Raw genomic sequence first — 16,509 nt, forward strand, 5'->3', positions numbered from 1 at the left:
AGTAAAGAAGCTGTTCCTCGTGCTGAGGTGGGAGTCCCTGTGCAGCACTCTCTGCCCGTTGCCTCCAGTCCTATCGCTCAGCATCACCAACAAGAGCCTGGTCCATTCCCTGACACCTCCCTTCGGATATTTATACGTATGGACGAGGTCTCCTCTCAGTCGCCTCTTCTCGAGGCTGAACAGATCCAGTTCCCTGAGCCTTCAACAACTCCGCAGCCACGCTCGGTCCGTGGCTCTGGCTCAGCCCGTGACTTCGTGCGTGGGGCCCCGGCGGCAGCCCCAGCACAGGCTGCGCAGAGGAGGAGCTACACCCGCGGCAGCGCCAGCTCAAGCGGGAGAACTAAACTGAACTGTGCTGAGCCGAGCCGAGCCGGGTTCGTCCCGCCGCTCCTTCGCGACACAACCCCAACCCACCCCGGGGCCCATGAAGCACACAGGAAAAGACCCTCTCCAACCCGGCTCTAAAGAAGCCATCCCCGCGCCCGGCCCCGCCCCTCGGGAAGGCCCCCGCGCCGCCTTATGACTGCCCGGGGGGCGGTGCCGGCCCTTTCCCCGCCGCCGCTGCCGCCGCCGCCATGGTGAGTACGCGGCCTGTCCCCGCCATCCGCCCCGCGCCGCCGCCATCCCGGCCCTGCCGCGCCTCCGCCCCACCGGGACCCGCCGTGCCGGCCCGCCCGCACCCGCCCGCGCCGCGATGGCGCGCACCGGGCCGGCGCTGCGGCGGCCGGGCTGCCGTGTGCCCTGCCCGCCGGTAGCGGCGGGGCGCGGGCCGGGCCGGGCGCGGCCCCGGGTTCGGATAGCGCGGTAACGCGGGGCTCCTGCTCGGGTGCAGTCGTGGGGCTATCGTGGGTCGTAGCCATGTGTTTGTCAGGGCTGCCGTGTCTGAAGACGTTACGGGAACAGGCGTGTGCCGGGGTTTTTTTAGAGGAATTGGCGCGTTGCGTTAGGAAGAGCATGGGCGGCCGGTCGAGGGAGGTGATCCTGCTCCTCTACACAGCCCTGGGGAGGTCACCTCTGGAGTGCTGTGTCCGGATCTGGGCTCTCGAGTTCAAAACAGACGTGGAGCTCCTGCAGCAGATCCGGTGGAGGGCAAGAAAGAAGGGTTTGGAGCATCTCTTTTATGAGGACAGACTAAGGGAGCTGGGCCGTTTCAACCTCGAGAAGAGACGACTTAGAGGGCACCTCGTCAATGTCTGTCAGTATCAGAAGGGAGGGAGCAGAGGATGGACCAGGCTCTGTTCGGTGATGCTGCGCCATAGGACAAGAGGCAACGGGCAGAAACTGCGGCACGAAAAGTTCCACCTGCACATGAGGAAAAATTTCTTTACCATGTGAGCAGCTGGAATAGATTGCCCAAAGAAGGTGTGGATTCTTCCTCACAGGAGATCTTCAAGAACTGTCTGGCACAACCCTGTGCTATGTTTTCTGGGATGACCCTTCTTGAGCAGAACCAGATGACCCATGGTAGTTCTCTCCCTGCCTCACGCATTCTATAACATTTCAGAAGCTGTAGAAGCCTGAAAGCTGAGGGGGCTCATGTGTGTCTCCAGCACCAATAGCTGGGTGGCTGTGGAGCCAAGCAAGTGTTGGTAATGACAGCCAAGGATTGCTGTGGCTGGGGAAGGGGGCCATGGGGAGGTGGGGCAGCACTTTTTTCAGGAAGAGGCATCCTTGTTCTGGCTCCTTGAGATGAGCACAGCACAGTGCAAGTGAAGGAATGAGGCCAAGAAATGGATATGGACTGTTGGTGGGCATCAGAGTTCTCCCACCTATTTCCAGAAAGGTCCAGAAGAATGGACTGTACAGGATTACTAAGTAGCATAGAAAGGGAGAAACTTATCTGTAAAAGGTACCCCTAGGAAGCTGGAATTGATGCTGGAGCCAGGATTGGTGATCCCTTTCTCCCATTCTGTTCCTTCTCTCTCTTGCCTTTCAGCACATCCCTTTATCCAAAACCCACTGCTGTGTCTTTTCACTGGGAGTTCAAGGTCTAACATACCCACTTCTATGCCAAGCATGTAATTTGCTAATAAAATTTTGTAAGCTTTTTGGACCCTCTGACCTTTGTCATACCTGTCAGCCACAAGCATCTAGGAGTCTTGGGTGCTCCCTTCTCCTTTAGGGTGGGACACCGCAGAGGTGGTAAGGTTTGAGCTTCCTAAGGAAACTTCTGTTACATTGTTAAAATTCTTGGTCTGTAATCCATGTGTTTCACTAAAAGCTGCTTCACCTTCTCAGAATGGTGAAAGTGTATATGTTGCTGTGATGTTTAAAAACTGGGGATGAATTTGTCAGTTTTTCACTGTCCTTACAGGTGTTTTCTGTAGCCCAGGACCAGTCCACTTAGGTCATGAGTTCACTGTCAGTGTCTGAGGCTCTTGACTGTTGCTGTAGTGTGCATTATTTACGCATTTATTAAATTTCAGTTGCATGTGTAGCTATTGTTTTGTTTTCTCTTGCAGAATGACACAGTGACCATCAGAACCAGGAAGTTCATGACAAACAGGCTGCTGCAGCGCAAGCAGATGGTAAAAGAATACAGAAATTTGCCTTTAATTATTTGTCTGTTGGCTCAGGGCTGCACATGGTTTTTAGGCACTATCAGTATGGGGCCCTTGAAATCTCCAACAGAGTTCTTATTGTAAAAGCTTATGGCTTTAGGTGTGTTGATGTTTGCTGAAGGTAAATAATTATGGTGAGGTGGCAAATTGTTCTGTCATTGGCAGTTGCACCAGGGGAGGTTTAGATTGGATATTGGGGAAAAATTCCACACCAAAAGGATTATTAGGCATTGGAACAGGCTGCCCAGGGAAGGGGTTAAGTCATCATCCCTTGAGATGTTAAAAAGACATGTAGATTTGGCACTGGAGGACGTGGCTTAGTACTATTGACAGACCTGACAGTGTTGGATTAAATGATTTTTAAGGTGATTTCCAATCTCAATGACTGTGAAGCAGGAAACTTTTGATTCCTTTATATCAAATAATACTTTGTGCTGCTAAGGTGGGTTAGTTTAAGTGTTAAGTTCATAGTGGGACTGTAGCACTTGGCTGTTACACTGGATATTGACCTCTTATACAACTTGTCAAAATTCTTTCTCAGGTGATTGATGTGCTTCATCCTGGGAAGGCCACAGTCCCCAAAACAGAAATCAGGGAAAAGCTGGCAAAAATGTACAAGACAACCCCTGATGTAATTTTCGTCTTTGGCTTCAGAACTCACTTTGGTGGTGGCAAGACAACTGGTTTTGGCATGATCTACGATTCCTTGGACTATGCAAAGAAAAATGAACCAAAGCACAGGCTTGCCAGGGTATGTTGTCTTCTGGTATCTTGGAAGCAGTTGGGACAGGCTGAAAGTGTTTACTCAGTATTTGCCTATGTAAAACCCCAAGTTTTGTCAAAGTACTGTTGGTGTACTCAGCCATACGAGACAAAATAACACAGGTTAGCTTCTGCGCTTGCAAAAGAGGCTAAGAGTTTCTTACTCTACATTACAGGGGAACTGGGAAGGCAATTCCTGTTACCAGAGATGTTTAGCAGTAATAGATAACAAATCACTTTTAAAGGTTTGGAAGAAGCATAAGAGATGGGGCTGATCCATATGCTACTTAAGCGTGTTGAATCATTTATTAGTTAGTGAACTTGATGTTTTGTTAAAATTTCAAATTTAAACTGTATTTGAAGAGTTCAGAAGTAATACAAATTAAACTGAGAGTAACAGCGAAACAATGTTAAACGCAATTTTAACTTTTTTAATAGCATGGCCTGTATGAAAAGAAGAAGACTTCCAGGAAGCAGCGAAAGGAGCGTAAGAACAGAATGAAGAAAGTCAGGGGCACAGCCAAGGCAAATGTTGGTGCTGGCAAGAAGGTAGGATAAGAATATGTTTAAACTAGAGTGAGCATTTGCCTTTGAAATGTTGATTAGATGCTCAACAGAGTAACAATTTTTTTCTTTCGTTTTTTCACCTGTTCTACTGGATAACAGAAGGTAATCTATGTGTCGTATAGCTTGTCATCAGCTCAGTAGCTTAGTTTTGCTCCTCACTGCTGCAAGCTTAGCTGATACAACATGAAAGAATGCTTCTTAAATTACTATTTCCTATGTGTCACTTGAACTAAAGATACACTTTCATAAATCTTAACAGTATTGCTCTAATCACATAAATCAGTCTCGTAATACACACATTAGATAATCTTAACACTTGTTACTTAGACTGCCTAAATACCTAATACTTACTCCACCAAGTTACTGTTACTTATGATGTTATTTATCAAGGTGAGTTTGTTAAGGATATTGTAGGCAATGATGGCAGAGTGTATAGAAATAAGCAGAATGCCTGTTTTATCCTGGGTTTAAGTGACTGATTCCCAAGGTAGTAGAGTCTTCCTCTGGTGGGAGCTTCCTGGGCTGAGGCTGGAACCTGATACAAGCAGGTAGGAGGGAGGCAGAGTTCCTCTGTCATGAAACAAAACCACAACTGAGGAATAGACTGGGTGGGAAGCTGGTCATCTTCCTTTGTGGTGTTATGTCCTTTGACAAATGCAGAATAAGCTGTGCAGCCAAGTGGGTTTTCTTCAGATGTTTTAATAAGGGGAGAGAGTAGTGGGTTTTGATGCTTAGTTCTGTAGCTTCAAAAATGCCTTGACATCGTGTACTTTAGTAATCTTCACTTTTGCTTTTTTCCCACTTTCTTGGATTTCTCCATCAGAAATGAAGTATCTACAGGTACTGAAAATGAGCATGGATGTGGTGACTGAATTATACATCACTGAAATGTGTCCATCCTTTCAGTTAAAGCACTGTACTGCCTTGCATGCGTGTTTGATTTAAACTTAGATCTGTCCTGCGAGGGCTAAATAATAACATAATGAACTTTATTCTGTGTGAATTAGAAATAAAATTTGGCTAGTAGCAAACAAGACTTTTGAAACCAGTGAATCGGCTTTAAAATAAGGAACTTAGTGAGAGGAATTCCAGGAAACTCAATTACTCTAATTGGAGGCATTGGTTCAGAATACCCCAGGATCTGATTCAAAGTAGTACAGTGCAATTGCATGTGTAACTTGACTGTTGTGTGTAAGTAGTTGTGTACATGAAAGCTGAGTCACATCACACCTTAGTGCATTTGAGATGGTGTTTGACAATAAAAAAGGCTCAGTTGTCAGCCTTAAACAGCCTTAAATATTTAACTATTGCCCTGCAGTATTCCAAGCTAAGACACAAATTAAAGTGAAATTGGATATTTCAGTGAAGTTAGATTTTTTAGTTAGTGTAGAAGTCAAATTCTTGTTATCACTGGATGGAAATGAACCAGTGTTACTGGCAATTACTAGGTGAGGGAACTAGTCTACTAGATAGGTCTCAAGCCTTCTTTCTTTCTGCTTTAATGCAGTTTTAATCATGAAGTCTTACAATTGTTTATGGCACACAAATAGCATTTGGTATAGTAGTAACACTTAACATACACTCTTTTGTCAATGGCAAGGGAGTAATTGAGTGTTGCACTGATCCCAGTAGTATGCATGAACTTGTTCCCATCAAGACTTAAGCACCTGAAAGTACCTGTTGTTGAGTGTTAATGCAAAATGGTTAAATTACTGTCACTTGAATTACTAAAGCTGTCCAGGTCAGAGAAATCCTGTTAAAGCATATCAACAGTTCACAAATTTAAGGCCAGGATCATGTTCTGTGGTAATTATGTAGGAGATGTGACTTCTGTATCAAGTGCTTCCCAAACCAGCATGCAGTATTAGTAGTAGGTGAACTGTGTTTTTGATTAGTATTTTGATATCTTTCTAAATAATCTTTCAGTTGATAAGTATGCATGGTTTAGATGTTACTTGTTTACCACCTTTGTTAGTCTTTGTGTCCTCACTTAGGATGAATTATTTTGTGTGCTTTCTGGAAAACTTGCTTGAGAGGAGTTCTATGCTGTTTTACAGAAAAATGTGAAATACACTGGTGTCTTTAAAATTTATCTTGAAAAATGCATGTTTAAAGATAATGATTTGGTTCATCATCCTTTATCACAGCTATGCAGAGGAATTTTTAATAGGAGTCCTGGAATATGTTTTTGAGTCCACCTATAAAGTCTGTGAGAACTGTTTATCTCAGAAATATGTAGGCACTTGATTCTGAAAAATCTTCAGGCAAGTGTATATTCTAAAAGTTATGTACCATCTAGTCATGAAAATTACTGAAATGATGAATCGTACTTGAATAATTTTTTTTGAATTTCAGGTCTTTGGTGCTTCCTTCTCACTCCATTAGAATTCCCATTCTGTTTTCCCTGCAGTTTCAAGAGAAGTATTTTAAAGTGCTGTATGCTGTTTAGTGTAACTGTAGCTCTGGACTCTGCTGAGCTCACTAAAAATTTGCAACAAGTATATGTGGATGTCCTTCACGTAGTTCTTGCTTTCAGTGCAGTGACCCATATACCGTGCAACACTGAAATGCTAAAAAAACCAACCACCCTCCCTTTTAATCTCACAGCTGTACCTGTGATAGCCCTTGACATGTGAGGTTTTTCTGACAAAAAGCTATCAAACAGAAGTGTGGATGGATAGGCACTTTAAGCCATTGTAGCCTGTAGGTATAATTGAACATGCAGTTGTGTTCTGAATATTAGTTAAGCTCTGAACAGCTATTGTTAGGTCCCCTTTTGAGTTTGAGAGAATGTGTGAAATTTAAGTCTTCAGTCTCTACAGTAGTCAGGATTATGAAGTCGCACATTTCAATGTGGTTATTGAGAAAAGCATATTGCAAGTGTCAGTAAAAGTCCTCAAAGCTCCATCTTCTACAGTAGTAGAACTTAAATCAAAATATTCTTATTGTTAATGAATCCTTTCTTTTTTTCAGTAATTGAACATTCCTCAGATGGAAAATGGATCACAGGTATGGCTTGAGAACTACTTTGTAAGGGTAGACATTCAGTAGTCCAGTCATTATGATGTCGTATGATTTATGCAAAGACCGTGGTACTTGTGCAGACACAGAACCAAATGCAAAAGTTTTAAGACTAGGAAAGAATATTTACAAATCGATTCTGCAAATTACTACTATCAATTACTACTGAATTATGTGAAATACCTTCACTTACATGAAATACCTCATTAGTGTAAAGGCTGAAATAATAAATTGGGCAGTTCACATTTACTGTTCCTAAAGCTGGTGATCATTTAGTCTAACTGTAAGCAAGACTTACATTTTTCACTTGTAGGTATGCTAAAGAGAGGATGGTAGACCTTGGTTTCTATTGTCTTAAATAGATTAAAGTAGTATGATGACTATTTTCAGAAGAGTTTTTGTTTTCTTACACTTACTTAAAGTAAATTCCTCATAAACAAACGTGATACTCTTACAGGTAAGTCCCTGTATTTTTGCTGCAGAAACCTAAGTGTCTGTGTTCAGAAAAAAGTGGTTTTATTACAAATGGTCTGTCTGGGAGATGATATAGCATGTATAGTGTCTTAAACAAAAAGCTGTCAAAGCACCTGTAGCTTGTTCAGTTCTTCTACAGAAATGCTGTAATTTAGGCTCTCATTTATTCCCATGACAGTGTTGTGAAATTTTGAACTTTAAGCTCTTGAAAGAAGAGCAGTGTGCTTCACCTGATTTGTTTGGGAACCAGATTTTCAGGCTTTATAAATGTATAAGTGTAAAAATTGTTTTAATTTTGTGGTAGTAATATATTTTTTTCTTTACAGTCTGCATCCTTCTATGAAGAAGTACAGAAGGAATTATTCTGGAAAGCAGAACCTGTTCATCTGACTTTAACATCAAATAAACTGTCAATAAAATGCTCATTTGTCCTATAGTTTTAATTTGAAAGCTACTGTTTGTAAAGTTTGAGAAATTGAGCATAGGTGCACTGTTTGCACTGTATTAAAATCTTCATAATTAATCACCTCTTGTTTTGAGTATCAATTTGAAATGCTTTCTACAGGTAGTAGTATGAACTAATTCCAAGCAGGCAGTTGCTTCATGGAGATAGACAGGCTTTTGTCATCTCTTGTTCACACTGGTTTGGAAAGTCCTTTTAAGATGTTCTTGTTTGGATTTGTATAAACCTCTAGAATACAGCGTTAGGGAGAACAAAACATGTACACAGAGATAGTCAGAGCTGCCTACTTCCACAGTTACAATTTTTGTTAGGGAAGGAGTTGGGCATGATTTGTCTTTTGTTCCCAAGTTGTCAGGACAGGCCCTGGGGTCTGTCTCTGGCCTGCCAGCTCTCTGTAGTACACCCCTAATTTTTCATCTGGTAGTGTTAAAGGAGCCATTTAAGATAGAAGCAAGGACATTCTGGTGCAGGTGTTTTGAGGAGCAAGCAAAATACAAGTTTTATACTCTAAATAGGACTGAAACAGACTGCAGCTGTAGCAGCTGTGCTGATTAGGGTTCTGACTTATCTAAGTACAGTATTTTTGAATTGTACTACCATTGTACTTAGGCAGTACATTGTAATGCAGGAAAGGCATTTTTTACTGTTGGGGGGAAACCAACGCTACCATAGTTAAGAGTTGTTAAAGTGGTTTAAGGGGATATTGTGCAAGATATGCGAAGTATAGATGAAGCACTTAATGCCTTTTCTAGTACCTTCAGTCTGAGTTTTGAACTATTGAGGTTGCTGTTGTCTGTATTTAGCAGCATCACACTATTAGCTGTACCATAAATTCTCAACCTCATGCTGTAGTTTTTTTGCCTTTATTGATTTTAGCAACTGGGAGTACTAGGCACTTGGTCTGGTGAAAGGGCACTCCCGTTTCTTAAAACCACAGGTGAATTAATGATATTAGACTAAGGGGGTGGCGAAACATGCTGGCCAATTCCATAATGGATTTGGTTGTGAGATCCTGTGGAAGTTAACAGGCTCTTGTCAGACAGGGCTTCAAAGATAAGTACCCTTTGGATGTTCTTCCTAAAGGTATGTTCTGAATGTATGTCCAGTGCAAGTAACTCAGTATGCAGCAGCAGTGGGAGCTGCAAGATGAGCTCTTGGTGAGAAACTTAGATGGGAGGTCGTGAACTGCCAAACCTTTGAATAACAAAGGGCACAAAGACACAAAGATGGTGGCACCAGAGACTCAGGGCAGCAGGAGCTGAGGAGTGAGGAGGAGTCACGGAGTCACCGCGGAGTCACGTGCTTAGACTGTGAAGGAGTAAAAGCCCAGGAGTTCGTTAGTTTGGGTTCCTTCCTCAGGGGTACCATTTAGAGCTCTTTGTGTGTTACTGTGCCATGAATAAATGGCTTTATGGAATGAGACTCTGCTATGGGAAATCTGGGGTCGAACTGGTAAGGAAACCTGGTCTGACTGAGTGTGTGGGGGCCACCCGCTATGCAGGGGCTGACTGCTGGTGCCTGCAGTGAAAGTGTCTGGTGTTGGGAGTGTTACTGCCAGAGAGTCTCATGGATGGTCAGACTGGAAAGTTCTCTTAACAAAAGAATTGCTAGAGGGGTATTAAAAGTGGGATGTGTGTACTTTGATACAGTATGTGCACTGTACTCCGGTCTCTTGAGTTGGTGAGTAAACTTCAGATAACTGAAAATACTGTAAGGGATATGGAGCAAACGTTATGAACATAAGTCTTAGAATCTAAACCTGTTTCAAGGGTAGTATTTGCGGTAAACCCTTTACATATATGAAAGGAAAGAAGAGTCATGGTATTTAATGTAATTGAACAATCACTAGGGGGTGGTGTGAACACAGGAATACTAATACAGGGAAGACTTACATAGCAATATTTCATGGAATAGGCTGAAAGGAGGTCAAATTATCACCTGCCAAAGATGTCAACTCCTTTGAAAACATGCATTAAAAATAATTGTGTTTGGAAGTTGAGGCCTGAAGTCATGTTCTTGTTTCACTCTTGTTTTCGATTCAGTGGAAACCATCAGTTTCAGTGAAGACCATACAGTTAGTGTTTTCCAAATATTTACTACTTGAAAGCTGTAGAGTGCTGGCACAAATTCTAGTTGGTCTTTTTTAAAAGCCTCGTCTTAGTTTCGTGCAATCAACAAAGGTTCTATAAATAAGTGCTGTCACAGGGCTGTGTGTCTTGTGTAGCCTTGGTGTTCTGAGTTCACATAGTAAACAGTACTATTGTGTCTGTACTGGGGTATGTATCTCTAGAAGCAGAAATTAATTCTGGAGTTAGAGTATTAAAGGTTCTCTTCAGTTTTGTAATGTCTTACATTCTACTTATTACAGATTTTTGTGGTACGGTAACTTGCCAAAGGAGATGGACTGAAATAGATATTGTTTGGTGCCATAAGTTGGTATTTGGTGCCCTATTTTGATTGAAGATGGACAGCAAAAAACAGGTAGTGAATCCATAAAACAATTGACTCCTGTTGGATGGTAAGGTTATAACCACGTATTTATAAGCTGTACTCTGGTCTTGCAATATGAACCATTAAGCTCAAAAAAATGGGGAAGGGGTCAAAATGGAATAGATCTCGAGCTAACTGAAGAGATCAGCCTGTTGGAGTTTTTCCATTATTCTGCAACATTCTGTGCTATGTGGCTATCTTTTTCCTATCATTCACCTTGGAAAAGAGCAATCAAATGAAGGCTTGGTGCTTCAGTGTTTGGGAGTTGTGAGCAGCTCTTCATGTGAGTTTCTGTTCTGCCAACATTTTGTCCATATGCACTCCAGTCTAAGCAATGTGTAGCAGGTGTTCTGTAATTCAAAGGTTTAATGCACACGCTGTGCTGTGAAGACTCTGGGTTAATCCCTTTTCCTGTGGGAGGTGAAACAATTAAGTGGAACTGGAATTTTCACTTCTTTCCCTACTGTGTGCTGAAGGAACCCTTTTCTTTTCTACCCATCTTGTCACATCCCATCATCTAGAGGTAGTAGTTTTGTCACTGTTGCCTGCTTTCAGACTTTGGCCTGGCTGTCATATTTCAATATCTCAAGTATTTTATCAGTCTGGAGTCCAGATTAGACTCTGAAGGCATTTTTGGAGACCAGCTTCTAAATTAATCTGGTGGTGAGCAATCTCAAACTGATACACGTGGAAAGACTTTTATCAACCACCATTTATAATGACCTGGACTTGCTGGAGTTGCATGCACAGAAAATGTTTGGGAGGGGGTTCTGTAAGAAGGACTTAAAACTGTATAGCCAGTCTAGTAAGAATAAATTAAATCTTTGTGTGAAACACTTGGAAAGCTGTGCAGAAGCCTCAGGGCTTGTCTTAAATTAAACTGTATCAAGTGGTCCAACTTTTTGCCGAGATTCCATTCCTGTGTTCAGTGAGATAGGTATGGCACAGCCAGACAATAGTGGCTCCTGCCTGAAGGAGATTGTTGTACTGAAGGCAAAAGACAAACTACAGAATATCAGAGAAGGACTTAGCAGAGTCTGTTTGGAGGAACAGAGATGACTGTCTTGGCTTCATAGGAGAAGATAACTCTGATAAAGATGAAAGATAGTAAAATTTGACATCATCTGTGCAAAACGAGGTGGGTTGGTCTAGGGACCAGCTTGTAAAAGGTTTGAGAATATTGAGGGGAACGAATGAAGCTAGTATTGTCAGTGTCTTGAAATAAATGAGGCATAGTGTGCTATGTGATGTGGGTTCTTTCTGTTGATAGAAAATGTATCGTTTAAGGACTAAAGTATTTAGGTCACTAACAAATCTGTTTGCAACAGTCAGATGAAATTAACTTGTTCATATTATTCTGGTCAGTTGCTGTAAAAAATGAATTTTTAATGTCCCTGGTTTCCTACACAGAGGAAATAAAACATTGTCCTGTAGCAGCTGTTGATACTAGATGCATACACTAAGTTTGAAATTCCAATTGTGAATGGTCCCTGCTGGTTTACTTCTATTTGAGCAAAACAAGATCAATTGAACCTTTTTTTGGTGGTTATTTTGATACTGCTAAGAGACCAGGTGAGAGTAATTTTTTTTTTTTTTTTTTTGCTGTGAATTCTGGCAAAATTTCATCTGAGCAGGTGAATTCTCCAACATAGGTGGCAAATTTCTTTTGTTCATCATGTTCCCAATACAATAGCAATAAGACCAAGTTATTTCTATGAATGCATTTTTTACAATGCCTCTAAGATGTAAAATGAAAAGGTTTAAGTAACCTTTGAGAAAAAAATGTCAGGAGCAGGCACGTCCAAGTACATTAATGTCTCTGGAGTCCTTAATTTTAAAGGAATTAAATGGAAACTTAGGTTTGTTGTTAGTATTTTTGAACTCTAGTTATATCTTTAAAATATTCTCTGTGGAATTTTATCCTCATTTCAAATTCAATAAGTATCCTCATAATTTTAGTCTCATCTCTCTGTAAAGGCTGTGGCTAATGGAACAGCTGCAAAGGTGACTAAAAGACACATCACGTGCTAGAAGGTAACTGTATTTTCCAAGAGCTGGCCATCGGCAACCAATACTACTAATAAAGCTCCATCTTCCTTTCAAGTTACTGCTGTTTGTACACAGAGACCTTAAATAAGCTCAAGTAGTGTGCTGAGGCAGAAGGAGATTCAGAGCATCTGTGCCTTCTCTTAACATAGTAGCTATTACACAATCAGCAAAAATCATGTGAGTGCAATGCATCACTGAGGTAGATGATAACAGTTTGTACTTGTGTTCATTGGGTTAAAATGCAGCTTGTTATTTAATGAAGCTGGCCAGACTGCAAACTGACCCCCATTAGGAGAAACATGCTTCACTGCCTTTCATGATGATCTGATTTGATTGTGCTGGAGCTGCTACCCTGCTATCATTTTCTGTCAATTTTTGCTAGCCTGTTTGTTAAGCCAGGCATTGTTTGTGTTGATTTGATAACAGGTTTCAATCACTGATAATAAAACTTTTCTGTGACAAATGACCTCAGATCCATATCTCTTGTACAGTTTTGGCTATAAGTAGAAAATTGGGACTGACACTTTCCTTTTTCAATGTTTTCTGTCTGGTTTAACAGCCAATGTAAAAATCACAGTGAAGGCAGCTTAATATTTTTAAATTAAAGGGGGGGGGAAGTTGATTTTTAAGATGTTAGTTAATAGTCTTTACATAGTTCATTTTATGATTCTCTTTATAGTATGATGGATCCTGCTACAGAGAAGAAGATTGATCTAGGCCCTACTTCAGGGTTTTACAAAAGAAAAGACTGATGTAAGGCCCTGGGATTGGGAGAAACTGCTTCCTATTCACACACAATTATTAAACTTTTAGGGTTTTTTTCAGGAGTTTATTAAAATGAGAATATATTTTTCCAAGCATTGAACTCCATAGTGATTGTATAAATAAGCACAAAGGACTGTAGTCATGCAGAAACCACAGAAAACATGGTGAAATTGAACTCTCCAGAGTCAAAGAAATGCTGAAAAGTAAACATCTGTCATTAAACAGGGAATAAATGCAACATGCATTAAATTTTTTTTCTCATTTTTATTAACCATGAACATTTACACAGACATAAATATCTGTTAGTTGCCTTTTGTGACTCTGACTTGTGCTTTTGAAAAAATAAATCTCCTTTTGGTGTGGTAAATGATTGCTTTAAAATACCTTCTTTGGTTCAAGAGTGTTCTTTGGGCTCCTGGCAATACTTCATTGGTTTGGCATGTCTGGTGACCTGGGTGAAAGCCTTGGTGTAGGACTAATAAATATTTTTATAGAAGCTTTAACATGGTGTGCTGCACCAACCGATGCTTGGAAAGTCTCTTTAGAAAAACCTACACTAGTTTTGAAGACAAGTGGGGCACTCTATGGTCCTGGCAGGATGTCATCAGACAACCTAACAATTCCTTATAAGGCTGGAATGTTCCAGTATTCCCACTTCAGAGATGAAGCATAGAAGAATAAAGTATGAACATTTTTTTTTTAAGTACCTGGCTGTTTTAAATGTGTAGAAAAGGAGACTGAGGGGAGACCTTATTGCAGTCTATATCTTCCTTGAGAGGGGAAGAAGAGGGGCAGGCACCAGTGACAGGACCTGAGGGAATGGTCTAAGTTGTGTCAGGAGAGGTTTAGGTTGGGTGGTTGGGCACTGGAACAGGCTCCCCACGGCAGTGGTCACAGCACCAAGCCTGACAGAGGTCAAGAAGTGTTGGATTATACTCTCAGGCACACAGTGTGACTCGTGGGGATGGTGCTGTGCAGGGCCAGGAGGAGGAATCAATGATTCTTGGGGATCCCTTCCAACTCAGCATATTCTGCGATTCTGTGAAATGTACTTCTGTGCAAATAAATAAACAAGCTACTTCATCTGAAAGGGAACTGCAACGATCATCTGGTCCAACTGCCTGCCCCATTCAAGACTGACTGAGTTAAAGCATGGTATTAAGGATGCTGTCCAAAAGACTCTTAAAACACTGACAGGCTTGAGGCAGCCTGTTCCAGCGTTTGTCTGGCCTTGGTAAAGAAATGCTTTCTAATGTCCGGTCTAAACTTCTCCTGGTGCAGCTTTGAACCTCCTATTAGTATAACAATGATTTCTGTGGTTTCTCCACATATCAGAAATGAAGCAAATGTGCTGGGGAATTGAACTTTTGTGTCAAGGTAAGCATCTTGTTAACTGCTAGACCTGTTCTCTTTTCACAAACCAGAGATGGGACTTGAGTCTGTGGAAATAGTCAGGGAGAGGCTCAGTGCATAAGAGGCACTGAGTGCAACCAAGTCTCAACCAGCTCTGTTCTGCCTCAGTGGTGTTCTATAACAAAGTCTTTAGGTCAGTAGCTGTGCCACCCTCAAACTTCAACCATGTTTGTTCCCATGTTTGATATTTTGACCAGCACTGTCAACCTGATGCAAAGCCCTTAAGAGCGGGTTCATTTTTTTTGCTGTGCCCTTAAAGAAGCCTGAGTTTTCTTTAACCCACAAGCCTGCTTAGCCAAGAGAATATCTTGTCTTTATTCAAGGTGTCTGTTGCATATGGACCGTGCTTCATTCTGAAACCTTTCTGCCCACTTTTGGGAATTGCTACCTCTGTATGGCTGCTGCACTGATACATGTCTCAAGGCATATGTCCTTAGTGATATATCTCCATTTTTCTTGTGTTTCTACCTTGCATTCTTGCCATTTTCATTCCAATGGCTTTTTCTTCCTTAGGTTTGATCTGCTTGCAGATTCTGTTTCTAGCTTTACTTTCCCATAGATTGTGTAGGAATGAACAGGAATGTAGGAATCACACAGCTCATATAAAGCAATTTATTTATCAGTCTCTGTCCTGGGGTTAATCTAGTGTTCCACTGGTACCTTTGTGGGTAAAAGTGCCAAAAAACCCTGCAGAAACCTGAGGTTGCTATCTGCAGGGTTGAGGGAACTTTGTAAAGCATTTTTTATTGCTGTTATGTGGATGAAAGGAGACAGACTTCCCAGGAGTATCAAGGTATTATACTTCTTCAGTCCTACATTAACTGTCTTTCTTTAACAAAGATCCAAAATAGTTTCTGAAGGGTTTTTCAGTTTAAAACAACAACAAATAAAACACCAAAAAGGAATAGACCTTTCACAGCCTCACTTCTATTAGAATTAGTAAATGGAAATAGAATACTACATCAGACACCTACCAGGTAAACTCTGAATAAGGTATTTCAAGATCCACTCTTGAATTGATACTTCTCAATAACATAGTTACAGCAACACTATAGAGAGAACAGAACCTCCAGTCCCAAATGTAATGAAGCTTCTGTTGCTTTTTGGCTTAGTTCTCCAAGTACTTATCTCCCCTAGTCTCCTTTTGTTTGTTTTTTTTTTTTTTTTTTTTTTCCCCTTCATTTAAGAAGCTCTCTTGGGATGTGAGGTGTAGGAGCACATGTAAAATGCTGTTTATGGGGCTTGCTGAGCAATCAAAATGCTCAGCTTATCTAGCCATTTTTAATCTACATAAAATTCAAGAGCAAATATCTTGCTTTTCAGTAAAGACTCATGCAAGATTATGAAAGAGGTTGTGCAAAGTAATTTTTTAGCCAGCAGAGGACTGTAGAACCACGTATCACACAGTTATGCAAAAATGCTCCATCACAAAGACTAAAGGGAAAACCCATGTACCAAACTATGTAATTGAGATAGTCTCTTAAAAGGGAGGGCTCTTTACATTATTTGCTTCTCATTAAGGAATTTAATTTGCCCCAGGTTCCCCTTGTCGATGAAAATCTATGGGAATTTTGTTTACATTTTGAAGCACATTGCCAAGAATAGTACTTCATATGGCAAGTATACTGAACCTTTTGGGGGAATGACAACACTACAGAAATGGTGGTGCATTCCCTAAAGGAAAACATACTTCATTTGTAATGAACATTATGTCTGCAGAAACTAATGGCACAACCTCCTATTCAGTTTATGTAAAATAAAACAGGCCCATATGTTGCTGCTTTTAGGGTTTGGGTGTTTAAATTAAATGTTGTTTAATGAATATTCAAACCCATTTGCTCAAAAGTTGTGCTCAGTGTAGCATCTTTCTACCCAGTCTTTGATCTTACCTAGAGTATTAAGCCATTACAAGAGGGTGCTAAAGCTGAGGCATCTGTTTCTAAC

The 16,509-nt window shown here is 41.2% G+C and overlaps 1 protein-coding gene across 3 annotated transcripts; it reads left to right on the top strand.

Moving 5' to 3' along the window:
- The first annotated feature begins 483 nt into the window (after positions 1–483).
- Positions 484–7,908, top strand: RPS24 (ribosomal protein S24). Of its 3 annotated transcripts, XM_050340818.1 has the most exons (7): positions 485–578; positions 2,463–2,528; positions 3,103–3,312; positions 3,762–3,872; positions 4,714–4,730; positions 6,864–6,899; positions 7,712–7,908. In XM_050340818.1, the coding sequence occupies exons 1-5, from the start codon at positions 576–578 to the stop codon at positions 4,717–4,719; spliced, it is 396 nt and encodes a 131-aa protein (XP_050196775.1). In that variant the 5' UTR covers positions 485–575; the 3' UTR covers positions 4,720–4,730; positions 6,864–6,899; positions 7,712–7,908. The 3 variants fall into 3 exon arrangements, with proteins under 3 accessions (XP_050196773.1, XP_050196775.1, XP_050196776.1); XM_050340819.1 differs by lacking the exon at positions 4,714–4,730; XM_050340816.1 differs by lacking the exons at positions 4,714–4,730; positions 6,864–6,899; positions 7,712–7,908 and adding an exon at positions 3,990–4,046 and having other exon boundaries at positions 484–578.
- The last annotated feature ends 8,601 nt before the right edge of the window (positions 7,909–16,509 follow it).

This window comes from Myiozetetes cayanensis, unplaced genomic scaffold (genome assembly GCF_022539395.1).
Source record: "Myiozetetes cayanensis isolate MyiCay16 unplaced genomic scaffold, myiCay2020 scf10, whole genome shotgun sequence".
Classification (NCBI taxonomy): domain Eukaryota; kingdom Metazoa; phylum Chordata; class Aves; order Passeriformes; family Tyrannidae; genus Myiozetetes; species Myiozetetes cayanensis.